We start from the raw sequence: 27,845 nt of genomic DNA, 5'->3' as shown, positions 1-27,845 counted from the left end.
ACCCAAGATTTCTGCACGCCCCTAATACTTTTAATTCTCCACAAGCTAATATTCAAAAAGTCTCTGCCATCAATTTTGCTGAATAATAAATAAATGCATTACATTTAGCCATGGTAACAATGAAAGGCAGACGGCTTTCCAAATCTGAACCTTTTCCCTCCATTAATTTGAAAGAGAAACTAAAGGAATGGGTACATGCTGTATGTATTGTTCACCCGAAATCAGATCTCTGGATTATACTTATTAAAATGTCTTCTTATTTTCAAATCTCCTCCTTACTTAATTACTGCACAGGACAGAAAGCTGCATGGAATCGTTAAATACCATTAGACCTATTTATAGTCTCTTCACACTGGCAACTTGAGCGCAATCATTGGCAAAGGTCCTGCCCACCAACCCACACGTTGGAATTGCAAGTCCCACCTGGCTCTGGGGTTTCTGAGTGGGAGGAGGAAGACGCTGAGCTGGTTCCATCTTCAGCGGTGCCCTGCGAGAGGAGACCCCGCCCGGGCGGGAGCTTCATGCCCAGCTGCTCTGCCATCTCCACGTGGTCCCCGGGGTGGACATAGTCAAAGACGCTGCTGCCTGTCAGCTCCACCTAGAGGGGGAAGAGAAAGAAGAGTGGGAAAGAAAGTTGTCACAGGCTTTTCATTTTCAAATTTAGCCCCACTGCGATTCAGCTTCTGAGCAGGAAAGGAAATCTGTGAAACCTCCGGAAACAATCCTGGTCCTTAGTCTTGATCCTCACACGCTTAAGGATTCTTGAAATTGAAAGAGAAAGTTTTTTTTTTCCCACATGTATTTATTTAGCAATTGTTTAGCCCAGTTTTTTCTCATACACTGTTGTTTGCATAAAGCCAAACCGTTCTGTGAAATGTGGATGAGTCTGCCTGAGTTCAGCTGTTTTATCCACGCATCATCAAACACTTGCATGTTTGGTGTCAACCGGATGATTGACTGAATTCTACAGTTTGCTTATTGAGAAGTTTGAGCTTTGTATAGAAACAACCAGAGATAGCGGATGAGGATTTTCCTTAAAATACACAGATTTCCAGGATGTGTATTTATACATATCAGCTTATTTCTATGTAAATTTAAATGGAAGAAGTGCTGCTTACAAATATATGCAGAGGCATAATGTTTTCATTAAATACTACTCATTAGCTCTGTAATCATATGGAGAATTTTCCATGCAAAAGAGGTCAGCTGGGGTCTGAAGCAACCATTTTTTTCTGCTGGTATCAGCTTGTTTTGCCTTCAATCTAATAAAATACATGGTACAAACCTCCTTGAGGGCTTTACAAAATGTTTTATTTTGTATACTCTTTGTATTAGGCTGACGCTAAAGGTAGAGAATGAATATCAAATATCAGAAGAGGGCTAGCCTGGAATGGAAGCACTGCCTTTTGCAGTGCTGTCAGGCGTGGCCCCTGTCTGGGGCATGTGCTGTCTGAGGGGCAGAAGTCACTCGTAAGGACTGGCCTTACCTCTGTACTCCTCTGATGCTATAACTCTTACCTCCTTCCAAGAATAGCAATCATGGTCCTAAAATAATGTAGTTGGGTTACAGGACTATGGCAGGGAGAGATGTGTTAGCAACGGAACAAGAAAAAGCTCTTTCCCGGGTCACTAATGGCTTTCCCAATTCCTCTGGAGTTTAATGGTCTCAGGCCAGCTATGATGTGCTACAGAAACTGCCAGAAGTTCAGACTGTCACAAGTTTCTTGGTGGATATTTACCTAGAACCGCTTCCTACCTCACCTGCCTTTCCTGTGTAATTTGCAGCAACCCTCCAAATTCCACCCGACTGCCTGCACTCTTTTTCCTGCCAAGAAGGAAGGCTGGTGGTGGGTATACTGTCACAGTGAGCGTAATACTCAGAGCAATTATTATCCCCAGAACTCCAAGTCCCGGTAAAATGATCACATCGACTCCCAGACACCATTTGATTAAACTCTTAACAGTCAACACATCTTCAGCATCTATCAACTAACAGAGGTAGAGGCCGAAAAATGGGAGGCTAAATTCGGTTTGGTTAATAACTATTCCTGAAAAAGGCTTGCATACCATTCACTGAAAATGAGGTACTTTCTCTTTGCTATTAAATTACGCTCTCCTGTATTACCCAACTACTGACTCTATAATTTCACAATAACTATTTCCTCCATTTGATATTGTTACAGAGCGTAAATCAGGATTCATAAGTGATCGGTTCCTACCCTCTGGGAGGGAGGGATTACATGGAAATAATCCCTTTAATGTGCGCCTTGCCTCTAAGCATTTCACACAGCAATAAATGGGTAAACTGACTTGGAGCAATTAAGAAATTAAATGAAACTAATAAAATGTGTGTTTTAATATTTCTTGATGGTTATTTTGTTTGGGGGTTAGTGAGTATGACGAAGTCACTCTCCTTTTGCATGGAGTCCAATTGCAGCACTTTAGTTATAACTATTTCTGTCACTATTTAACTATATCTGTCACTTTTCTCAAACTCCGAGTCTTTCTTTAACACTGCGATGTGCCTTTTGGCACAGACCGCAGATTGTGATAAGATGACAACACAGGTGGGAGATATAATCGATTTTGTAGGGGTGTTGGTTCTTGAATATTCATGTAAGCCAGTCACATGGTGAGGAGCAGGCCGCCATCTCCACAGTCTGATTTACTCAGATGTGCAGGCGTTTCCTTTCCACAAAGTGATGTCCCGAGTATAGTGCGTCTAGAGCAAGACTGAGTCACAATGGGCCACATCACATTATGACACGGGGAGGACTTCAGTCTCTCGAGGACTGTGACAGGGTCAAATTCTCAGTGCCAACCTCTCCATCCTATATTAGGCTTTGGGGTATCCTGGAATTTGACCCTGTCATAGTCTTCATGTATGTACTGTAATAAAGGTCACACAGTGTAGGAGAAAGCACAGAATAGCTGGAGTTATAAACTGACTTGGAGATCAGAATCTTTTCCTCCTCTGCTGTGTGACCTTGGACAATTCATTTAACCTCTCTGAGCTTCAGCTTCCTATTCTGAAAGTGGCAGTATTGCTGCTCTGCAGGACCCTGGGGGGTCCCACTCACATTGTATTCTACATGAATGGCACCCCCTGGAGTGCCACACTTTGGAATGGTGCAACGCAGTGGCCTGAGTGCTGGGATGGAAACAAGACTTGCTTTACGTGCCTCACAGCCTAATTTCGAAAATCCAGTGAAACTGTGCAGAAGAAATTGCCTTGTGAGAAATAAGCACTATTGTCGCTGCTGTTTGGTGGATAAGAATGGATGACAGGCATGTATATTCCTGTGTAACTTTGGTGAGGAATCCTTAGGGTTTGCATGGTCGCTTTGGAACATCTCTTTAATTAGCAGGGGGTACAGCAGAAGTGATGCATGCTCTGAGCCTTGACTACAGCAATAACAGTATTATCAGCTACTACCACTACGTATACATACTTTTCATACTTTCTTTGATTAATCCTCATAACCATCTTTTGAACTGGTATGATGATCCCGATTTTACAGAACAAGAACATGAGTATAGAAAAGGCCAGTATTTGGTTAAAGTCTGCTTGACTCAACCTACCACTTCTCTGGTAGCACCTCTGCAGTCAGGGAGGCTGAGCAGGGACATCTGAACTCCTCTGTCCTGTGGCTTCACTTTTATTCAGGAGAGAACATTGGGCACCATGGAGGGAGGAGGCTGAGGGCAGGCAGCCTGGCAATCCCCTGGGCTAAGGATGCTTTGCCATGTACTCTTGGGCCAAAAGAAGGCACGAAAGCAGGTGTACTAAACTGAAACAGATATGGGGGTAGACAGAAGTCTACTTATACACAGGCCTTGAGTCATTACCATCATCATCACATTTATCTATCACTTTCAACATTTCTCATAGTGTTTCCACTTCACTTAATTAGATTTTAGAGCTGGAAGAGACCTGGAAAACATCCATTAATACCCCCCTTATTTAATAGGTGAAAACGTCACACTTCTGAGAAGTTAAAAATGCTTGTTCAAGTTTACCCAGGTGTTTAGTGGTAGAAGCAAGACTGTGAGCCCTATTGGCTAACTCTCTTTTCTCACTAAACCCTTGTGTGATTTGCTTCTCTCTCCTATGAAGACTGCCTAGGTAAGATGGACTTGGAACTCACCTGCCACTAAATTCTGTGCCTCAAAATAGACTGCAGAAACTAAGACCAGGGATTTTTTTACTTGATGAGGAGACATTGCTTCATGTGAGCTTGAAGGAGAAAAAATATAGAGAGTTTCAATCCTGTATTACTATAGTTAATTAGGTACCCTCAAATCTCCAGTTAGCAACTCTGCAAAATCTTTGCCCACTGAGAACTAGGACTAGTGTCTTGTACATAGGAGGTCTATCACAAATGTTTGTTGAATGAATAAAAGATGGATATTTAGGCCTAAAAAATTTGCTTTATCTGTGCTTGGTTTGGACAAGTTTAGGTTGGTTCCTTTTATTATTTCTGGTATTATTATTATTATAACATTATTTACTACTCTAAAATGGGTTACAATATAGCACCATAATAATATACTCATTCCCAAGAAGTATTTGCCACATGCATTGAGGGCTATAACTTCTTATATAGAAACCAACTGAGTTTAACTGAGCATAGGATTTTATAAATGCTGAGAAAGAGCAGGTTTTAAAAGGAACTTTGAAAGATAATATAGCTATCTTTTATAACTGTTTTCTTCCCCCATCTATGACAGAACGGTGGTTAGTTGGCTAGTTCATTTGTTCATTAACTGAATTTTCACAAAGTTTCATAAAATGATTATTTCTTTTTTTTAATAAATTTATTTATTTTTGGCTGCATTGGGTCTTCGTTGCTGCACGTGGGCTTTCTCTAGTTGCGGTGAGTGGGGGCTACTCTTTGTTGCGGTGTGTGTGCTTCTCATTGCAGTGGCTTCTCTTGTTGAGGAGCACGGGCTCTAGGCACGTGGGCTTCAGTAGTTGTGGCACGCAGTCTTGGTAGTTGTGGCTCGCGGGCTCAGTAGCTGTGGCGCACGGGCTTGGTTGCTCCATGGCACGTGCGATCTTCCCGGACCAGGGCTCAAACACGTCTCACCTGCACTGACAGGTGGATTCTTAACCACTGTGCCAACAGGGAAGCCCCAAAATTATTATTTCTTAACTATCCCTTCAAATCACTGACAGTAGAAATTTAGAGAATTTTCATTTTATATTGATTATTGGTCCTATCTTTGATCTACAATTATGATCTACATAATGGAAAGGTATAGCATTTTTTCCCCTTAATATTGTGTTCTTCTGGTTAGTGCACATTATATAATAAGGCACATGTGAGAACCAAACTCAATCACTTTATATGGTAATTAAAAAAAATTAACAAACATGTTCTGTTTATTAAATTTAAGGAACAGACCCATGGGAATTTGTATTGTTTCCCTAGCACAAGAAGGAAAAGTAAGCATGACTGTTTCCAACCATGCTCACTTGGTCTACCTTTACTGAAGCTGAGTGACTCTAAAATAAAAATTCCTCTCCCTTATTGCTTAGGACTAGAAAACAGCTGAGAGTGTATAAGGGGCTGGAGATAGGCAATGAGTAATAAGCAGTCGTATCCAGAAACAGCATTTTGTTTCACCTCCTTTCTCTCTGCCTTTCCCCACTCAAAGTTACCAAGATTCCTCCAGGATAAGCCATAGCCACTAGTGCCATCCCACGCAGTCAACTAAACCACCTGGCCTTCCTCAAATTTATTTCACATTCTATTAGCTTGCATGCAAGTTGAACACTTGACACAGTTGATTTGGTAACACTGAAGTTTCCTGGAAAAAAATGTAAATATATTATACAGTGGTTTGAGTTGACTTTTCCATGTCCGGTCATTGTACCCTGCTGGTAGATAGGATAGGGGACTAATTTGTCTTTTCATACATCAAGCAAGCATGTCAATAGCCTTTGCTTGGCCCCCTGTGGTGAGCAAATACTTTTTAACTACAGCAATGTACCAGCAGTGCAAATCATTGAATTCAGTGCTCCTTTGATTGAAAGAGTTTGCTACAAATGAGGAACAGGCGGCAATGTTGCTTGTCATCTCCATATTGGAATAACTTAAGACGATAGATACTTTTATAAAGCAAGATGATAAAACCTATTTCTTTATTTCTTTCAATATATTTCAGTCTCAGGAGTGAATGAACAAAGTTCATTTTTAAAATGAACAAAGTTCATTTTTAGCATGTAAAGAAGGTCATGCAAACCTGCCATTTAAGGTGGAATTTCTTAAACCTTTTGAAAGATGCTGGGTTTTTGTAGATTTCTGGAGGGCACTAGATTACTGAGGGGACTTGGGGGTGCTACCAGTTAAGCCCTTTTTCAGGAGTCCTTTTGCAGCCAGGCCCCATTCCCACAGGGAATGCCTGCAGTATTTGAATAGAAGGTCATGCCTGAGAGAGGACTGCGTTAGTGGCTAGTGGTTTGGAAATCTAACTGCCAGGGTAGACTTTCAGATCTACCAAGAGACTGTGAGATCACAGTTAGAAAATCCTGACCCAGGATAAGATGGAAATTCTATCTCGACACAGTAGATTAGGATTTGTAGGGTTTTTTGGGGGGGGAGGGGTCACATTTATATTATTGAGAGATAATAAAGTGATAAAAGAATAAAATATAATAAGATGTGATAGCTTGATTAGCATAGGTTTTCTTAGGATTTACTGGTATCTTAATGCCATCTTCATAACTTCCTACGTATTGCAGAACTCTACTGAATATTTATGAACTGTTTTGACAGAAACTTGATGTTCTTTACTGCTCTGTCTCATTCTATGTATTTGCTGACTTATCTGAAGAAAAATGCATAAAAGCATTGGGTCTGTTACAGAAATACGTGTATAAATTAGTAGAACAAGAAGAAAGAAAGGTTCTATATCAGAACGATGAGGTAGAATGAAAAATCCTTCCAATGTCATCAAATAAGAAATGAATCCACTCTCTTCTCACAGATACGTTAACAGAGCCTTCCTTTAGAAGAATTTGAGCTAAAAGATACCATACCATGTGTTTATTTTATCTTCAGAAATAAACATTTCAACTCCTTTGGGAATCGGGGAGGCCAAGTACTTTTTTTGTTTTTTGTATGCTTTTCTATAACCCTTGGAGTGCCCGACTCGAGAATTTGCAACCACAGTATCCAAAGAGAGTACTGCATAACCAGTTCTGAACTTTGATTAAGAAGTGTCAGAAGATAATTCCAGTGGATTTCTTAGTTCTCAGAGAGGAAAAAGGAAGAGGCAGGCTGTTGAAGAAATGGAACAAAAGAGGAAGTATAGAACAAATGGCAGAGACTGATTCAAACGTATGGGTGGTTACCTGGAACAGGTCTGCCTCTATGACTATCATTACCAATAGTTGAATTGATCAAGCAATAATCGACACTGATTGCTACATTTTCAAAAGTGTTAGACGGATCATTACAGAGACTCAGGATCCAGTTGAGCATATGTAAGTACTGCTAGAAATAGCCTGTGTACAAAACAGATCCAGACTTTGAAGTATTCCCCATCCCAATTTTTTTCTGTTGAAGAAATAAATTATATGCAAAATTTCATTTTTTCTTGTAAGCATGGTTTAGGTATTTCTCCATCACCCCACGTTACAGAAGCAGTGGTTTTAGAATAGTTTTAATACGTCAATATTCTTTTCCTTTCATTAAGAGACACCAGGTAAAAGAAGAACTTAGAGAATGCTGTAATACTGAGGGGACATTACATAATGAGCCCAGGGATTTGTGAAAGTGACTCAATCAAGAAATTTTAAAACCTTGCTTTACAAGGTTCCTATAGTTTTGAAGTTTTAAAGTAGTCTGTAGGGCAGGAAAGGCCAACTTTTTAGTGTTTATCACAGTGCTGGGAAGGAAAAAAGGATGCAATTGGAGGTTACATCATAGTAAAAAGTGAAATGATGCCAAGAAAGAAGCATTAACAATCTTAAAAATAACTGAAGTCAAATCTCCCTTTTCTGGAGATCAAACAAATAGTAAGATCTCACTTTCAAAGCATCTTCATTACATTGGTGGTAAGGAGACCAATCAACATAAAATACCTGATACTGGCATAGTTAATCCATTATCCTCAAATTTTACATGGTTCAGTATTTGTCATTTAAAACTGGATACACACTGAGATGCATGTTATGCATAGCCAGGCTTCAGTATCAATATATCTCAATTTTTGTTTAATTGTTTTTGTTATTCTCATAGTGAATTTTGTCCTCCTTTTTTTGGTCATGGGAACAAGAAAAAGTAGAAAATGCTTGTAAGTTTAAATTGAAATTTAAATCTTTCCCTGATTCTGAACAGCCCTTTTACTTTAAAGAAAGGTAAATGGATCAGAAAACAATAATAATTATGGGGCTGACTTTTCCATTTGTTTTTTGAAAGTTACACAGGTTATTTAATTTTTTTCTAGTCACGCTAAAACAATATGGTTTATATGACTAAAACTTTGGGGTTTAATGCACACAAATAATACTATACACAAATAATAATAATTAATAAAATGCACCCAAATAATACAATTAATCATTCCTGATAGTTTTTAAAGGGGCTATCCTATGATGGAAGATTCGAAACATCAACCCTCACCAGGAGCTAAGTCACAAGGTTTAAGCGATGCTGTTGAGAGAGAAACAAAAACTAGCAAAATGAGAAAAGCTTAACAAAGATACTGCAGTTATACACCTCAAGAGAAATTTATGTTTAAGAGAAAGCAAAATAAAAGAAGGATCGTGTTCAACTGACATCTTGTTTTTTTCAGATTGAAGCACTATGTTAATGCCATAGTTTCTGTATTTGAAACAAATGGCTTTCCTCCTCCACATCCTTGTGAAGGGTCTTGAAAAGTCTCATCCAAGAAAATCACAAGCTGTACAAAAATATTTTAGCCACTGTAGAAAGTGGGTGGTTGGCCCATGTCAAGAAATTAATTTCGGAGTTAATAACCCAATGAAGAGAACAAGGAGGAATAACAGTCTCTGTGCTGTGAGCAATTGCTGACCATTCCAGAACCTTCCCTGTTGATATGTTTTAGCACATCTTGGGAAGTTCCTGAATGCCATGTGGGCACGGTGGGTCTAGTGTCTAACTTATGCCTAGTGAATTACCATAAGTAGAAGGGCGAATACACTTCTATTTTATTTTGGCTGTTGTAACTACCAGCTGTGGTAGTATTTGAGGTTCTTTTCTATGAAGCAAGTCAATACTCTGAGCACTCTCTAGGTGCTATTTTAAAGGAATAAGTTAAATTCACAACTGTTTAATAACAGTCTGAGAGTCTTGTTAGAATAGGAAGTGTAAATAGAACTGGCAAGTAGAGAAAATGAGTCAAAAGACAGAGTCGTTCCAGAGACTAAAAGCAAGGCTGTGTTTCTTAAGATACTGGGGGCTGGAGTCTGGTGGTAGTGGGAAGAACAGCCCTTTTGGAAATCTGATAAATTCTATGTTCTGTCTCACCAGAAAAAGGCTCTGATAACAGTCATATAATTTGGCATTGTATGTCTGGGGTTCAGATGCCCCAGCACTTTAACCATAAATATTCTCTAAAGCCATGCTGTCTCATATAGTGGCCACATGTGGCTACTGAGCACCTGGAATGGGGCTAGTCTGAATTAGAATGTGCTGTAGGTGTAAGATCACACCAGGTTTCAGACTTAGTACAATAAGTAAAAGAATGCAAACTATCTTATATTGATTACATATTAAAATAATATTTGGGGTATGTTAGAATAAATAAAATATATTATCATATTATTAAAATTAATCGTACTTGTTTGTGTTTACCTTTTAAGATGTGGCTACTGGAAAATTTAAAATTACATACATAGTTTGCAATATATTTCTATTGGATAGTGCTGCCCTACAGCCATAGAATCCCTGGAGTAGCAGAACAGGAAGTAGAAGGATACCATGAAGACGATATTAAAGGGGAGAGGTGCAAGAAAAAAAAAATAGAAATAGAGGAATGGCTTTAGAATAAAAGGACTGAATTTTTAGATTTAATCTACAATTTAAGAGACTTTAGTCAACCAAATATTTATCAATCATTTGCTCTCTCCACATTTTGGGTAGAAGCCCTGGTGTGGATGGGTCCAGAGGTGGCCGTGAACCCAAAGTGTCTGGGAGAGCAACTCCCATGCTGGCGTCACACAGAGAGAATGAGAAGGGACAGGTGGCTTTGCTGAAAAGGTGGGGGCAATCCAAGACGCAACAGGGTTCTAACTACACTGGAGCTTATAGGGCAGGGGTATTGTGCTACACTATTCTTGGGTTAAACCTAGGTCATTGGGAAGGCATTGGGTAGAGGCTCAATAAACACTAGGTGATTTATTTTGGCCCTAAGGAGATGGATCTATGCTAGTGTTCATTAAATATTTTAAAATACTTTTTAAATACTTTTAAAATAGTGAAGAACGGTTTTAATAAATCACTTATAAGAAAAGTCATATCTTGTTTTTCTTCACAGGCCTGTGTCTCAGAGACTATTTTTTCCCGTAGATGTAGGCTGAGATAATTGCCACACTTTGAATTAACTTCTTGCCCCACATATTGAAGCCCTGGATCTAAGATTCTCATCTCATTTGGATGGTTTTTTGTTTCCCATGGGTGAACACAAAACCCATGGTGCATGGTGCTATTTTTAATCTAGCTCCTTTCTTCTCCAAAGAGACTTTAGTAGGTTTGTTGTCTTTTTACCTGACCTTGCATCCAGCAACAGAGATGTTACCCAACTTCTCTTCCTAGGACAGGCAGAAAGAACTCAAGATGAGGAGCAGGTAGCTAATGTTGGGCAACCACAAAACCCCAGCACCACAAACCCTCCATGCACACTTCCATGTCATCTAGAGACGGTGGTATGACTCAGTAACTGAAAGACTCTTTCAAAGATTTGCTCTAGGTTGTGAGTCAACAGCCAGTTGTAATAAACATGACTTTCAGAAGATAGGCACCAGTACATTGGAAATTAGCCAGAGAAATCACCTGTAGTGTGGCGCTTTACTGATCTTAACTCAATTTGCCAGTCCATTGACAAGCTTTCCATATAGCCATCAAAACCTTCAATACCATACCCCATCAGTTTTACCATATCCCATCAGTTTTGCTTTAAAAAACCAACAGAAGAACAAAAAATATCTTGGTTGAGAAAGGTTGGGGGTGGGTGGGAAGAGAGGGGTGAAAACTTATCAAAAGTGAAATTGGATTAAGAGTCAATCAAAATCCAACTGTGAATTTATCATTTCAATGAATTTCAATGAATGGTTTAAAATCTGTTTGAAATCTATTTGAAAATGAATATATAATAATATAGACATATCTCTTTTTCAAAGCTAGTATTGTCAGATGTATTCTAAGCATTATAATTCATGAACAGAGTAGATGACTATTTGAAAAGTATTAAAATGAGCCGACTTTTCAATACAAGTGTCTTCACAATACATTTTTCTATTCTGGGCAATTCAGAAATGTAGACAATTGTGCTAGAAAAATAATATGTATTGTAATATTCATTGTACAGTAGTAGTGTAGTAAGTGGCAATTCTGGACATTACAAGAGACACAAGGATTATTTTCCGTGATTGCACAGAGAATACTTGGATTTCTTGTGAAGCTTTTGCATTGGAAATGAGATTCATCAGTCTGAACGGGGCAGGGTTAGAGCCCTTAGCAACATGCTTATTTTGTAGAAGGTCACTCAATAATAACTTCCTCTGCCCTCCAAGCTTATTAAGACTGACTGGCATATATTAATGAAAACACCTGATTCTCCAACCATAAAACCCAGACAAAGACTTTATTTTAATATTAAGGAAGGAACCCTTAATTAGCAGGGTTTCAAAAATGTCAGCTTCTTCTATTAGCTGTTCTGGTCCATCAAAGCCATAATCCCTACTGTCAAATTTCATCACATGATAGACAGTTTGCCGGCTGTCTTTTAATTTTTTTTATTTTACTGATCGTACTGACTGCAGCTTAAAAATTTTTTTTTTATTTTGCCATCACATTTAACAACTCATGCATTTGCCTGTTACACTCTTGATTTTACTGCTTTCAGAGAGTCTTAGCACATGTCAACTCAAAAGGGTGGGGGGGACTCTGCAGAAACACAAGTATTACATGTCAATACATATGCATTCTTAGACATGTAATTAAGGATTCTTGGAAGACGTGGGCTTGCTTATATTGATTGCCTCATATGTAAATGTGCTGTCCTGAAAACACAGACAAATAGTCTCATAGATAATTTCCCATTTTTGATGTGTCAAGGAGAAGGGGGAAAATTCTGAGGAAGACCCCGAGATTTTTAAGATAAACATTCATCACTATTAACCCTTAACACACCTGCCTGTTGCAAAGAATTCATTAGAGCATCTATGGCTTTGCATTGCCCTTCAGAAACAAGAAGAAACGTACCCAGCAGGACAGGATAAATACATAGCTCTTAAAGTATTTGTGTTTCAATCTGATTCAAAACATTTACTGTTGATTAAATCCTTTTGCAAATTGAAAATTTCATGCCATCCGTACCAAGAGGAATACAAATACACAAAAATCAAAACAAGGATGACCCAAGGATTTCATGGGTAACTTTTGTGAAGAGTCAACTGCGGCTCTTTCTTTATCCATTAAAAAAAAAAAAAAATGAACGCCTCAAGGGTTTTAGTGTTTAGGAATGAGTTATGACAGATAAGAGCTGGAGATTGCTTGGACCTAGTAGACTTAACTGCTAGAGACTGGTAAGCTCCGAACCATTCTTTTCAATGAGGATCAGGGATTTCATCAGAGAACGCAGTGTGTTTTCTTAGCTCACCCTTTTGGCATCGCTGAAGCCATGGGCAAACTGCATCCTTTTTATTAGCACCCAGGTATTCATTTCCCTCCTTTTTGCTTTAACATTTTTTACTCTTAGACTCCAGGCCAGAAAGGCCTCCTTCTTGTAATTTTGCACATCCTATATTTATATCATCCATTTATTCCATGGAGAAAAACCCAACTCTTCTCTGAGATCCAGGAGAGCCTGCCTTGGGAGGAGCTGGGGTGATCTCAAGTCCCCATGCACAATGCTCAGGTGCTCTCATTTAGTGACATTCACTTGCCTCCTTTACACATTGGAGGAAGTCTTTTTGTTTCTACCATTGACCATCCCTTTGATTTTCTCAGCATCTATTGTATTGTCTCAACAGCGCTACATAACCACGGACACAAAACAAAGCCAGATAATCCCAGTTTCAAGTCACTAATGAGTCTCTCCGGTGATAATGTTTTTCCAGTGATAAGGTATTACTCTCCAGTGATAATGTTTTCTTAGATGAAACAGAGATTGTTTAAGGTGTGTTTTCTGGTTGAATTTACAGCTAGCCCTTCCACACTATCTAATAGCTGTGGGTGACTGTGCACAATTACTATTAAGTCTCTTGTTCTAATTTTAATTATACCACTTAGAAATGAAGTCCTACATTTGAGACTGATGAGTGCCTGCCTCTTCTGAACATTTAAAAAGGCACCTCCCAGGATAGCCTGACAAACAAGGAACATTTCTTGGACTAGAAACATTTAGTTAGGTATTGGGGGTAGGCAGGTCCACTGTTATGGTTAAAGGTACAAGCAAAGTGGGCTATGTTCCAAAAGGTCTTCTAATATTTACTATTACATGCTCCTAATGGAGACTATTGGTTATAAATTCACAGTCTAGAGGCAGATGACCTGGAATCTAAATTACCACCCCCTTTGGCAAGTACTCTACTGTCTCCTTAACTAAAAAAGTAAAGATAATAATGGTTACCTACCTTATTGTCGTTAAAATTAAATGAGATAATGCATGTAATGTGCCAAACAAATCAAATAGCATCTATTGTGTGATCAGTGAATATAATTGTATATTAATTCACTGGACTGTAAGCTTCCTGAAGACAGAAGCCACATCTGTCTAATTCACTGCTACAACCCCTGATAAATAGGGGTTCCATACATATTAATCGAATGAATAAATGAGCAAGTAAATATATGAATAACATTATAATTTTATTGAGAAATGAGCTGATTCGGAGGGGTTTGGTAAGTGTTGGAGGTTCCAGAGTAATATGGTGGCTTATTGATTAAGCTTATCCCTTCCTTCACTATATTAACAGAAATCCTTGTTTGGGCTGTTAAATCTGATCCTCTGGAACTTACAGTCAAAAGTGTAGCACAGCCATTATGACCTCAACAAAACCACTGGGGTTTGATTCAGAAGCACATTAATAAACTGCAGCAAGTGGGGATGATCATGAGTCTTAGATCCTTCTGGGATCATGGATTCTTTGAGATGGACGGGAAGTGTGGTCTCCTTCCCCAACTTCTCCCTGACACTGCAGATAACTTGAGGGAATTCACAGATTCTCAAAGCCCACTGGGGGCCCCAGATGAAGGAGTCCCTGGTATTCCTCTGAGATACCACACTATTACTTTCCAGCTAGAGCAGCTCATTGTGTGTTTTCATTGTTTTTGGTCTTTCAAGAAAGGTTAGCTTGAAAAACAATATTTTAATGTTAAAAGTTGTGTGAAAACCACAGTCCTAGTCTTGTTGCCATGCTACAGTACTCAGGGGGTATATGGAATCAGTTTTCAAAATAGAAGAAAAGGACAAAAAATAGGTGCTACTACTATCAATGTAAAAAGGGATTGTAAGGTTTAAGGCATTAGCCTGGGAAGCAAAAGTCTGTTTTTCTTACCCCCTCTGTTGTCACCACTGATTCTTGGAATGAGGGTAAACAAGTCACTGCACCTTTTTTGTCTCTCCATTTTTTAACTTGTTATCTTGAAGAGACAATCCTTGCTTCTTATGATGATGATGGAGTATGCATTAGAAAACATGCACCAAACAGTCTAAGTACATAAAAAATTCCCTTCAATTTATACAATGTCTGCTTATACAAGAGTGGAAGCCTCAAAGGTGAAAAAAAACAGTGACAAAGGGAGCTCATGCAAGGCTTGCCGCCTTTTTAGGCTGTGAAACAGGAAAGTAGTGAAGTTGGCATCCCAGAAATGGATACCTAAGATTTGTAGGAGCTTTGAGGAGTGTGCACTTGGAGTAAGAGGTAATATTTGGTTGGAAAAATCAGCATTTCTCTCACCTCCTGCAGTCAATTTGATATCCCTGATCTGGAATGGGATGTTATCCACTAAGATGCATGTTCAACCCCCCCGCCCCGCCCCCACTGTAAAGGTAACGCTACTATCTTTTTATATAATGTGCACAATTAATGCTTGTGTATATGGACAATTCTATGTGAAAAATACATCTGTGGGGACTATTCTTGCCATTAGCAGCCAGATCAGCGTTGAGCCACCAGGAACTGGGTCTAGGGAAGTATTAATGTGGAGACAGATGAAATATATACTGACTCCCTCCTTCTTGCCCCTTCTTTCTTAAAACAATTTAATGCGTGTGACAGAAAAATGGTCTCTAACCAATTTTCATCTTCACTCTTAAAAATGGCATACTAGTAGAGGAAATGGAAATGATGTTCCAGGAACTGAAGGAAGCTCACACCCTTCTATGTGGCTATTTGTAGACTTGTATTAAACCCTTTTTTAGAATGCAACCTTTTTCTAAAATGCAGGCTTCTTTTTTTTAATTGAAATATAGTTGATTTACCATGTTGTGCTAATTTTTGCTGTGCAGCAAAGTGATTCAGTTTTATATATATATTTTTAAAAATTCTTTTCCATTATGGTTTATCACAGGATACTGAATATAGTTCCCTGTGCTATACACTAGGACCTTGTGTTGTTTATCCATTCTATATATAATGGTTTGCATCTACCAACCCCAAACTCCCAGTCCATCCCTCTCCCTTCCCCCCTCCCCCTTGGCAACCACAAGTCTGTTCTCTATGTCTGTGAGTCTGTTTCTGTTTTGTAGATAGGTTCATTTGTGTCATATTTTAAAGTTCACATACAAGTGATATCATATGGTATTTGTCTTTCTCTGTCTGACTTACTTCACTTAGTATGATAAACTCTAGGTCCATCCATGTTGCTGCAAATGGCATTATTTCATTCTTTTTTATGGCTGAGGACTATTGCATTGTGTATATGTACCACATCTTTCTTTATCCATTCATCTGTTGATGGACATTTAGGTTGTTTCCACGTCTTGGCTTTTGTGAAGAGTGTTGTTATGAACATCGGGATGCATGTATCTTTTCTAATTTTAGTTTTGTCTGGGTATATGCCCAGGAGGGATTGCTGGATCATATGGCAACTCTATTTTTAGTTTTTTGAGGAACCTCCATACTGTTCTCCATAGTGGCTGCACCAACTTACACTCCCAGCAACAGTGTAGGAGGGTTCCCTTTTCTTAGAATGCAGGCTTCTTGATGTCTGGGTGATATCTTACTCATTTTTAGAGTTCCCAAGATACCTATCACTGTGCTCAATCAATATTTGTGATTGGATTAAACGGATGATCTCAAAATGCTTTCTCTTTGTTTCCCTCTCTCCTCCCTGGAATCCTGGGTTGTGATTGGTAGGTCAGCCTGCACCCCAAGACGCAGAACCAGGGGGGCTGCAGCAGTTGCACAGTCAGGGCGAGAAATTGGTTCTGCCTCACACGCCAGTGCTCTGCTTTGTTTGAGACATTGCTTTCATGGGAAGCAGGGTTGCATTTTGACTTTGGAAAGGTCAAGGTTTGAATCCCAGCTGTGTCAATTTCTGTGTGACTCTGAAGAGGGTTTTTAACCTTTTCTAGCCTCTATTTTCTCACCTGTGAAATGGCGATTTTACTACTTACTCTTCGGGTTGTTGAGATGAGTTGTGTGCTGAGCACATAATAAGCAGTTAATAAATGGTAGCTATAATAATAACAACAACAATTACGGTTACCCATGTGTACTCTTTTGCCCTGAATCAGAATTGAAAAGAGAAACCAATATTTGCCACATGGTTAGTACAGTATTTTCACCAATTATTTAGAAATTCCCCAAACTGCTAATCTTACATTTTCAATGTATCTCAACTGCAATCTCCTTCAAGTATATCTAGTTGTGAAAACAGTCTGATTAAACAGTGGGAAATTGATATGCTTATTTTTGGCCTCATTAGCACAACAGTATGAATCGGGATAGGGCAGGGGTCGGGGGCACCCCTGGGAATGCACTTGGGGCAGAACCATCCAGTGAGAACACTGCTGGCCTCAGAAGGTAGACTATATTCTCAGGAACTGGCCTCATAATTTATTCCTGCTCAGCGTGAAGAAAAAGAGGAAGTAATATTTATTTTCAAACACCTAGAAAACTGGATGCAAACTGCATGCCTTTTATCCAAATCTGTGTTTTTTGGAGACCATGGGGTGAAATGTTGAGACTTGCTACCTTGGAGAGACACAGGGAGGATTAAATAGGGACGCTTTGAAGCTTTGTGCTCTTCAGAAAGGCAGCTACAGGAAAAAGCAAAAGCAAACAACAGTAACGAAGCAAAAAACAAAATGGAAAATGATTCTTCTGGCTTCCTGAGTCACCTGCATCCTTTGTTTGCAAGGCTGAGTTAATGTCTCCAGTCCTACTGCCATTTGTACAGTTTCTAGTAATATAAACACAGCTCTTGGTCAATCACTGTCTTTTAGTCGTATCTTTTCATTTTCATATATGCAGACAAAAATACTGTAATTGTGCTATTAAGTGTTTATATGAATTTCCTTCCACCGGTAGACAGGGTGCACATCTACCCTGTTGCTTAAAAGATTTCACAAAGCCACACGCACACTTGGATTTATCTGGGGAAAGCAGAAGAGTTGAGTCAACTTTCTATAAAACAGATAATGCAAAATGAACTAACAAAGGTATAGGGAAAAAAGCCGTGTTCTTTTTTAGTTAATACTATTTCTTTTTTTAAGGCTGAACTGGTCTCAGGACGTATTTGGGAAAATTGAGACCCAGACCTGAGATAAGTTCAAAGAGTACTCTGCAAACAGCTAGGAGACCTGAGTTCCCGGCTGAGACTAACTCGCTGTGGGACTGCGGAGGGAGGGGTGGGTGGGTATTAATTCCCTCTAGGTTCTGTATGTTCATGTGTAGAAAGAAGTGACTAAATGAAAAAAGTGGTCTATCTACTCTGCCTCTTTGAACTTTATCTTCCTCCTCTTTGAAATGGAGTCATCGTGTTGACCTTGTAAGGTGTTTTGTAGACTAAATATTGTGTGTGTAAATCACCCATGGCATGTCGGGCACAGCATATGTCCTCAGAAAGTTCTAGTCTTCCTCCCTTCTCCCATTTTAAGAAGTTTCCTTCATTTAGAACACTTTAGGGGAATCTGGAATGTGCCCTGCTCTTCATCAGCATAGTTATCAAATAAGGCTATGATTGCAATGGATGCACCTGGCATTCATCCCCATGAGTGACGTGGCTCATGATTTTTAGAATCGAGGGTCAAACTGACTCTCGTCTTTCCAGTGCTGAAAGAAGCCCCATATTAATCATTCGAAATACAAATATTTATTCATCAACAGTTGGCGAGTCAGCAGCATGGTGTAGTCTGTACACATTTTGATAGCAGATGGTTTATATTTTTTCAGCTTAAAATAAAGACTCAACAATAAAGACAGAGTTAATGTCTAAAAGTTTAAATGCCCTTTTATTGTTGGAATGTGCCTTCACTTAGAACTGCAAAGCCCAAATCTTTGGGAGTTAAAAAACAGAAACCTAACTATCCCTTTTTTTCACCATTAGAAAAGGTTATGACATAAAAGGTGTAGCTGGTACTCCGAGAGAGAGAAGGGACATTTGTCTAATATGCAAAGAAGACTTTAAAACTGGCAAATTCAGGGCCAATGTAGCAGAATTAATATGATGTCAATTTTTCTTTGTGTCTGTAACAATTTCCTATTATCCTGATAAGTGGGTAGCCGTTTCACTTCTTTTATTGATATAGCTGTGAAAAAGAATGAGATTTCAACACTTATGTAACTGAGATTAATTGATTGATTAGATTATTAATTAAATATTCCATTAAATTTGCTTTTGAAAAAAATGGCATAGGATTGTGGATTCCCTAAGGTTTTTTCCCCCTAACCCATGGAAGAATAAGCAAGGAAATGCATAACTAAACATCTTTTTTTTTTTATATAGTAAATAAACTTTATTTATCTGTTCTTCTGAGATGACATTGCCAACAGTCGCAGATTTGCATACGATACAGTTATGTATTGACTATTTACAATTTACAGTAGTATTTTTTTCCTCTGAAAACACTGTATCTCATCTTGTGAGAGAGAATGGAGCAAGCAGGTGTGTCGCTGTGTAGAAAATTTACTCACTGCCGGCCGTCTACAAGCCTGCTTTACACACACACACACACCCCCACCCCCCCGAGTACAGAGTGAAGAGACTTTTCTCCTTTGTAAGCAACCCGCAGAAGTCGGTGAGCAGCTAGGAAAATTGTTTGGGTGTCACACAGCTAGGCACATCTATCTCTCCACAATAACCGCCTGTCTTAGTTGGGAATAAGATGGTTTACCTAAAACTTCCAATCGTGCAGTGTTTCAGGGATCTGTGGAAAAATAAAAACAGCAAGTGGCCTTTCAGGTAACCCATAATTAAAAGCAATTTTGAGCTGTCTTTTCAGGGAACCTACCCAGGGGAAGTATTTGCTACCTGTTTGACCTTCACGATTGAGAGTCCTTGGCAGTGTCAACGACCCTCTGAACTGAATTCAAAACTAATCTCTGACAGAAAAAGAGAAACAGAATTCATGCAAATCATATTAATTCCAACATTTCCCCAGTGAGCTGGGTATAAACTACAGCCTAATTAAATATTTTTTAACGATGTGAGTAATTTTTGCCAAGGGGCGGATTCAGGGGAAAATTTAATATGAGATCACAAAAGCTGTTCCCAGCGTTGATTCTGTAAATTAATGACTATCTGCCTTATGATAAAAACATGCTGCCAAGAATGAAAATGAAGTCGGCAAAGCTTGCTCTATTTGTCTAACAACCAAATATATAGAATGCAAAACTTTAAAGGCAATGGGAAATTTCCATTGTGTTTGCGTGATAGATTCAGGATAAAGATGCACCATGCTGACAACCCAATAACCAGCTTTAAGGCATTGTCAGCAATATGGGGCCGTTTTTAGGTAGTTATTGTCAAGGTCCAAGGACATATTTTAAAGCAGCTAGTTAGTTAAAAAACTGTATGCAACTTGTTTCCAAAAGAAATTTGAGGTGGTTCACAGTCAAGAGACACATACATACATGCCATGTTAAAGCCAAAAGGGAGGGTCAAAAATACATCAAGGGCAAGTACTGAATTCTTTGGTCCAAATGTTGCCAGCATTACAGCTCCATGCATTCCTTCCCCAGACTGACCATTTCCACACCCCATATCTTGATCCTCAGGGCAGTTCATTTGGAAACCTGAATTGGATTGCTGTCCCAGGTCATGGGGGTGAAAAATGGCAGTGACTACAGCGATCAAGGGGATGAAGTCAACACAGCCCTGGGCAGCTTATTGCATCTAAATCTATAAATGGCAGTGGACAAAACTGGCCTGGTAGATAAGCCTTTTCTTGTCTGCTGAGGACCAATTTGAGAATGGTGCTTTCCCCTTGTGTTCAGACTCCTGTTTTAGGAAACAGTCTGACAAAAAAAGCAACTTGGCATATGTTGCAGAAAAGTAAGGCATGGTGCCTGAATCAGAGCCAGGGAAAAGTCCCTCATCTCACTTTGCTTTGTGAGGGCAACCTGCTTCTGATGACTCCTGTAGTTAACACCCAGAAGTTGCCGGCGGTCCCCTGTGACAGATGACTTGGGCTCTGCTAGCCCCTGGTCATTAGGCCAGCCCGTCACAAGGGTTTTAGGAGCTATATTTATTTAAATTTCTGTCGGTGCCCAGCGATGGAGATTGAATTTACAGTCTTTCAATTAGAAGGTCATCTGTGCTAACTAGAGCACCACTGCCTCATTATAATCATAAAATTAGTGAGAAAAGACTGGCATGAGTAATACGGAAAAGCCAGTTTCAAAGGTGAATGGGTGCTGTTTGCTGGGGTTATAGCCGAAGGGAATACAACGGCATGGCATGTTCTCGATCGGTAAATATTCCGGTGGCGAGCAAAGAGGAGTCCTGGAATGTAAGATAATTTTACGAGAATATATCCAAATACAGTTAGTGACTATATTTACTGAAAGAGATGCTTCTCCTATTCACACACACATTTTCCTTGCAGGTGAAATACGAATAAAAGTCTCACAAAGATCTCCAAAGCTTAGCTTTTAATCTTTAACTAACTATATTTGTCAAACATCTGAGTTGATCAGTAGTAAACAATTCAAAACGAGACGAATGCAGCGTGGGCAGGGCTGAGACGCAGACCGCCTCGTGGCCGGTTGTCGGGGACAGGCTGCCACCATCAACTTCATCACTTTAAACTTTAAAAGAGCAGTTGTGAAGTGGATGGTATCAACTGGGGGCTACTTAATTAGTATTCTTGTGTGCTAGAAATGATATTTCAACACCTAGGAAAGGGACGTAAAATAAACCATCAAAACCAGATTAATCCAAAAGTAAAAGAGAAGGGGAAAAAAAAAAAACCAAACGAATACTTTTTGAGCATTTACATCTATCAGGTGCTTTTATATCAGTTTTCTCATCTAATTCTCATAAGGACCTTGTGAGAAGGGGGTATTATCATCCTTAGTGTACAGACGAGGCAGCCGAGGTGTGGAGAAAAGGCACAATTCTCCTGACTGTCACTTGGGAATAAATCACGGGGTTGGGCTAGAGACCCAGATCTGATCTCAAAGGCCATACTCATTTCCTGACAGAATCTGTGTTCTAATTCCGTTACATTAACTGAGCTGGTGCTGATTTTAAGTACATTTCAATTCCCCTAACCTGAGGAGAGAGTCTTGAGGGACTTTTTTTTTTTTTTATTTTTATTTATTTATTTATTTATTATTTATTAATGGCTGTGTTGGGTCTTCGTTTCTGTGCGAGGGCTTTCTCCAGTTGCGGCGAGCGGGGGCCACTCTTCATCATGGTGCGCGGGCCTCTCACTGTCGCGGCCCCTCTTGTTGTGGAGCACAGGCTCCAGACGCGCAGGCTCAGTAGTTGTGGCACACGGGCTTAGTTGCTCCGCAGCATGTGGGATCTTCCCAGACCAGGGCTCGAACCCGTGTCCCCCGCACTGGCAGGCGGACTCTCAACCACTGCGCCACCAGGGAAGCCCTTTTTTTTTTTTTAAATACAAAACTTAACAACTTAAGGAATTGGATCCAGGGAGAAAAGGATGCTTTAACTCTGAATTCAATAAATACCCGTTGCCGGTCTAGTCCACGGGGGGGGGGGGGGGGGGGGGGGGGGAGGTGTGGTCTGTCCTAGGTATTGTGGGCGTGCCAGGATGACTAGGACGTACCTCTGCTCCCTCACTGAGGAGTGGCCACGTAGCCAACTCCCCGAGGCAAAGCAGCCTGCAGCCGGGCCCATCGCGGAGGCTAAACGCGGCGCTCTGAGCAGAGACAGGAAGATGGCACGGAGTGGGGCCCTGCATTAGGGCAAAGAGAACAACGGCAAGGCATCACAGTGTGCATGGTGGGAGGTGTGATGGTTTCTGCACCGGTGCAGGCCTTGTAAACAAAGTCGGAAGGAGGCAGAGAGATGGTTCCAGGCTGGCTGGCTTTGAAAGAAGAGGGTGTGGCCATATTCCTGTCCGGCTCCTTGGGTCTCCTCCCTTTGCATTCCTCCAGCCTTTCGCCTGTTCTTTTCCCAAGCCCCGCTCCCTCCCTTTCTTCCCCTCTTCTCGTTCCACAAGGCTGGGGCTGGCAGTCTCCCGCTTACAATGAGCATTGAGCATTGGGGTTGCTTAAAGGCTGTCGGCTCCGGCCTGGGTACCACTCCCCAAGTCCTCTCTAGCGACAGGCTGGCGCTCCTGATACAGGCATGGGCCTGGCACCAAGGAGTCAGCACAGAAAGAGGGAAGAAAGGGGAAGATTTTCTCCATCTTGAGTCCCCCCCCTGGAAGGGACACGCCATCTACTAGCGGCAGCAGGAACAGTGTCAGGGGATTTCTTTTATTCTGCAGCCTGAGTGCAGGGGCCTTGCAGAGGGCTGTGCTCAGAGGAGGGGAAGATCAGAGGTGAAAGCGATGAATAATGTGCACGTGGAACGGTGACAGATCACTTGTAACAGATGCAGGATGACCCTCCGAAACTCGGAGTGCACCAGAGCCTCCCTCTAATGAAAGATAATCCAGAATTATCATGCTTAATTATTTTCAGAGGTTTCTCTGAGGTATTTTTTTGGTCTCATTTGGGGATGAGGGGCATCTCTAGTCAAAAAGGGCAGAGGCTGATTTACATCCAGGAAACAAACTTACAGGAGCCGGGCTCTATCTTGCCCAGCATCCCTGCATCATCTCTCCTGTCCTCTCTCTCTCTCTAGGCAGCTGTGATTCTAGGTCAATCTTCCATGTTTCCTGGTTGGGTTAACGTAGCATATTCCTTACCTGCGAGCACCTCTGTTCTCTTCTAATAAGTTGCTGCTGTTAAAATCTGTAATATTTTCTTTGCTTTGCTTGCAGAGGTTTCTTAAAGTGAGGTCTGAAGATCATCTATGTCTGTGTGAAAAATGCAGAATCGTATGGCCTTCTTAACAACACATCCCTGGTCCCATCCACAGAACTCAATCAGGATGTCTTGGGATGGAGACAAGGAATCTGCATTTAAAAAAATTTTTTTTTCTCTTTTCTTAAATTGAAGTATAGTTGCTGTACAATTACATGTTACACATAAGTTATAGTGATTCGCGATTTTTTAAAGGTTATACTCCATTTATAGTTATTATAAAATATTGGCTATGTTCTTTGTGTTGTACAATATATCCTTGTAGCTTATTTTACACCTAATAATTTGCACCTCTTTCCCACTACCCTTATATTGCCCCTCCCCCTTCCCTCTCTTTCTCTGACTTATTCGGTTAGCATAATGCCCTCCAAGTCCAACCATGTTGCTGCAAATGACAAAATTTCGTACATTTTTTTATAACTGAGTAGTATTCCACTGTGTGTGTATATATATATATGTATATACATATATATATATATATATATATATATATATACATACATATATATATACACACACACACACACACACACACCCAACATCTTCTTTATCCGTTCATCTGTTGATGAACACATAGGTTGCTTCCATATCTTGGCAATTGTAAATAATACTGCTATGAACATTGGGGTGCATCTATCTTTTGAATTAGTGTTTTTGTTTTTTTCAAATATATACCCAGAAGTGGAATTGCTGGATCATATGGTAGTTCTATTTTTAGTGTTTGTTTTGAGAAACTCCTACTGTTTTCCACGGTGGCTGCACCAATTTACATTCCCACCAACAGTGTCCAAGGGCTTCCTTTTCTCCACATCCTCGCCAACCTTTGTTATTTCTTGTCTTTTTAATGATGGCCATTCTGACAGGTGTGAGGTGATATCTCATGGTGGTTTTGATTTGCATTTCTCTGATGGTTAGCAGTGTTGAGCATCTTTTCATGTGCCTGTTGGCCATCTGCATTTACTCTTTGGAAAAATGTCTATTCAGTTCTTCTGCCAATGTTTTAATCGGGTTGTTTGTTTTTTTGATGTTGAGTTGTATGAGCTGTTTATATATTTTGCCTATTAATCCCTTATTGGTCATATCATTTGCAAATATTTTCTCCCATCCAGTGGGTTGTCTTTTGTTTTGTCAATGGTTTCCTTTGCTGTGCAAAAGCTTTTAAGTTTAATTAGGTCCCATTTGTTTATTTCATTTTAAACAAGAATTCCAGGGCGTTCATCTCCACATTAAAGTCTGAAAGACTTTGGTTGGGTGGCTTAAGCTTTGCCAGAGAATTCATTATTTAAAGACCCATCCCTTGGCTCCTCCTGCCCTCCCCATGGCACCAACCCATTCAAACCTGGTTTCTTTCTCTGCCATCAGTCCCCCTTGCACACCTCATCATTTCTATTATCGTCCTAATGCTCTATTTGTCATTTTCTTTGTCACACACAATCTGTTTCTTCGACTCTTCTGATTGATTTTGGTTTCTTCCAAACCCTCTCTCCTCCCTCTGTTGGCCTTTCTTCCTGCCTCATAAACATTAGTATGTTTCCCCTGTCTTTGTTCTTAGTGCTTACCACATGATTATTAAAATTTAGCTTATTTCTTCTACCTTATGAAGCTTTCCTTACACAGGGACTAAAAAATAAGCTTCAAAGTATGTCTAATACAATAACCAATATAATAACTTTCAACGATGTTTATAAAACAATTCTTTGGCCAAGACCTATAATAAGAGTAGCCATGCCTATATCATCTCTATCTATCTCTATCTTGTTGCCTGACACAGGAAGGGCATCCTTTATACATTTGCTATAGCACCATACTGTTGGCCTCCCAGACATATTAAATCAGATTATGAATGGTTTCCAGCCCTGTACAACTTTCTCTGGCATAACTCTGCTGGTTTTTCAATGTCATTTTCTCTTGAGCTAGTTCTGTTGGCTGGCAGGGTGAAATCACCTTTTTGAGGTGAGAACATCTGGCCAGCTGCTCTAAGGGCCATGTTTCTATTAAACAACCATGTACATGGGTAATGGAGACCATAGGTTTGCTTTGTTCAGGTGTTAATTTTGCATGAGTATCTGCTACATCTAGGATGGGAGGTGTACGGAGAGAGATGTTCCCAGCATTTTGGGTACTCCCTTAAGACAGCCAAATGTCTGTATAGTGGGATTGTCATTTCAATGACTACATTACCTACAAGCCATTGCCTGTTTCTCTGGGGGATGGAAACAAAGCAGGGACATTTTTGGTTGGAATTACCTCCAATTCGAGTTATTACCTGTATAGGGCGCCTCCCTCCACTCCCCAATTTTAACTTCTTGGGAACCCAGTACTTTTCCAGGAAGAGTTTCTCAGCAGAGGGAAACTGCAAGGCACAGGCACTCCCAATTACCTCCTGTTCAGCTAGGATCCTGGGGGCAGCTCCAGTGCTGTGTGACACATTAAATTCAGAGAAGAGGCGATGGCAACTGAGATTCCAGAGGGTTTAACTGATGATAATGGATGATGAGCTAAGTAAGAGTGGTTTGGTCAAATGACCACTGAGGAACAAAGCAGGATAACTCTCTTTGCACGCACACAGGCGTGAGCTGAGGGCGCCACTTCCCTTCTGAGCCTGGTCTCACATAAGTGCTGGGATGTGCTCAACTCTGTGCTAATCCAGGGGTAGAATCACTTTGTGTTGTCCCCATGAACCAAACTATGGCATTTCATCGGCATGTGCAAAATATATGATTGATACGCATTTGGAACTCTACCAATTGGGTCTTCAAAGACGATTTTTGTCACTTTTTACTAGATTCCCCAAAAGCCTTCCTTTCTAGGAGTTTAATATTAAGAAACAGGTTTTCATTGAAAAATGTTTTCAAACATTAAATAGGTTAGAGATGGTTCATGCAGAAGTTCCCTGGCGGTCCAGTGGTTAAGACTCTGAGCTTCCACTGCAGGGGGCACAGATTCCATCCCTGGTCGGGGAACTAAGATCCTGCATGCTGTACTGCACAGCCAAAAAAAAAAAAAAAGCCAGGCAGTTGAAAGAACGTATACTTTTTTGTGTATGCAGTATTCTTCGGACCCAGGTTTTCAATGGACCTAAAACTTGCTTTAGCAATTTGAAATTCGATGACTTACATTCACAACAGAAAGCTGGCCACGCCCATGATCTCTCAACTTCAGCTGTTCTTGGAGTTGGCAGACAGCCCTCAGATAAATTTACCTCCATAAATTTGCTTCCTGGTGGGTTCAGCAAAAGGGTCCCACAGGCTGCTGCTAGTCTTGGTCTGTTCCTTTCCCTTCCCTACAGACTCCTAAGCCTTTTTTGTAACCTGGGGCAACAGAAAACTGAGGGCTGAGAAAGATAAAAGGGTGGCAGGGGAGGTTAAATAGGTTATCAACGGATGGTCTTCAGCGACTATAAATTAATGAACCCATCTTTCTTCTGAAGCTAGGAAATTATTTTTGAAGGTAATTTCAAAAGGGGACTTAGCAAAATATTTGTACAATGGGATTGCCATTTAAATGAATATCTATCTATCTATGGGTTTAGACGTGGTTATCTCAGTACATGAGTTCTAGAACTTACTTAAAAAAAAAAAGTTAACGGAAGGAAAAAGCAGCGATGGCCAAAATTAATGATATACTAGAACATGTAAGATAAGACCCAGGATGGAAAGGTGAGACTTTATGTTTCAGGACTGAGCTCACCCCTGAGTGCTTCTGAGTCTGGCTTAGACCACTTAAACCACAACTTGAAGGCATCCTTGACATTGTGAAATAACAATGTGGTGCTGAGTCAGAGGGCGAAATGTTCAGTGTAAACAGGAGTTGTTCCCCGCGTTTAAAATTAAATTGGTTCAAGGTGAAATAATTGATGTTAATGAGATGGTAGTTCAGGGAAGAATAAAGACTTGGTCATTCAACGGAATGACCAACAACTAGATCTGGACTGCTTTAATTTGTTATAGGAGAAATGCAGTAAGAAACAAAAGGCAGCATAAATGTATCAACGAGTGATCAAGTGACCCTAATATGCTTCAAAGATGTTGATCAAAAACTTTACTGAAGGAAGTCTTCTTATTTTCATGACTCTTCTTACTTGATACAGGTATTCCTTTCACCATTTAGCCAGAAAAATATAATGTAGGAACTAAGAAGATACAATGCATTAAATGGAGTGAATGCATGAATTTTCTTACTGTGCTACTCCATTTGGTAC

General features: G+C 40.1%; 1 protein-coding gene across 2 annotated transcripts in view; it reads right to left on the bottom strand.

Annotated features, from left to right (window-relative positions):
- NPAS3 (neuronal PAS domain protein 3) overlaps positions 1-27,845 on the bottom strand; it is an 864,939-nt gene that overhangs the window by 128,248 nt on the left and 708,846 nt on the right. For both annotated transcript variants that reach the window (XM_036844032.1, XM_036844033.1), the window contains exon 5: positions 424-598. In XM_036844032.1, coding sequence (XP_036699927.1) covers positions 424-598 — 175 coding nt within the window. The remainder of the gene's footprint in view (positions 1-423; positions 599-27,845) is intronic.

The sequence above is a fragment of the Balaenoptera musculus genome, chromosome 2, assembly GCF_009873245.2.
Source record: "Balaenoptera musculus isolate JJ_BM4_2016_0621 chromosome 2, mBalMus1.pri.v3, whole genome shotgun sequence".
Taxonomy (NCBI): Eukaryota; Metazoa; Chordata; class Mammalia; order Artiodactyla; family Balaenopteridae; genus Balaenoptera; species Balaenoptera musculus.
This window is presented reverse-complemented; position numbering and strand designations above follow the sequence as displayed.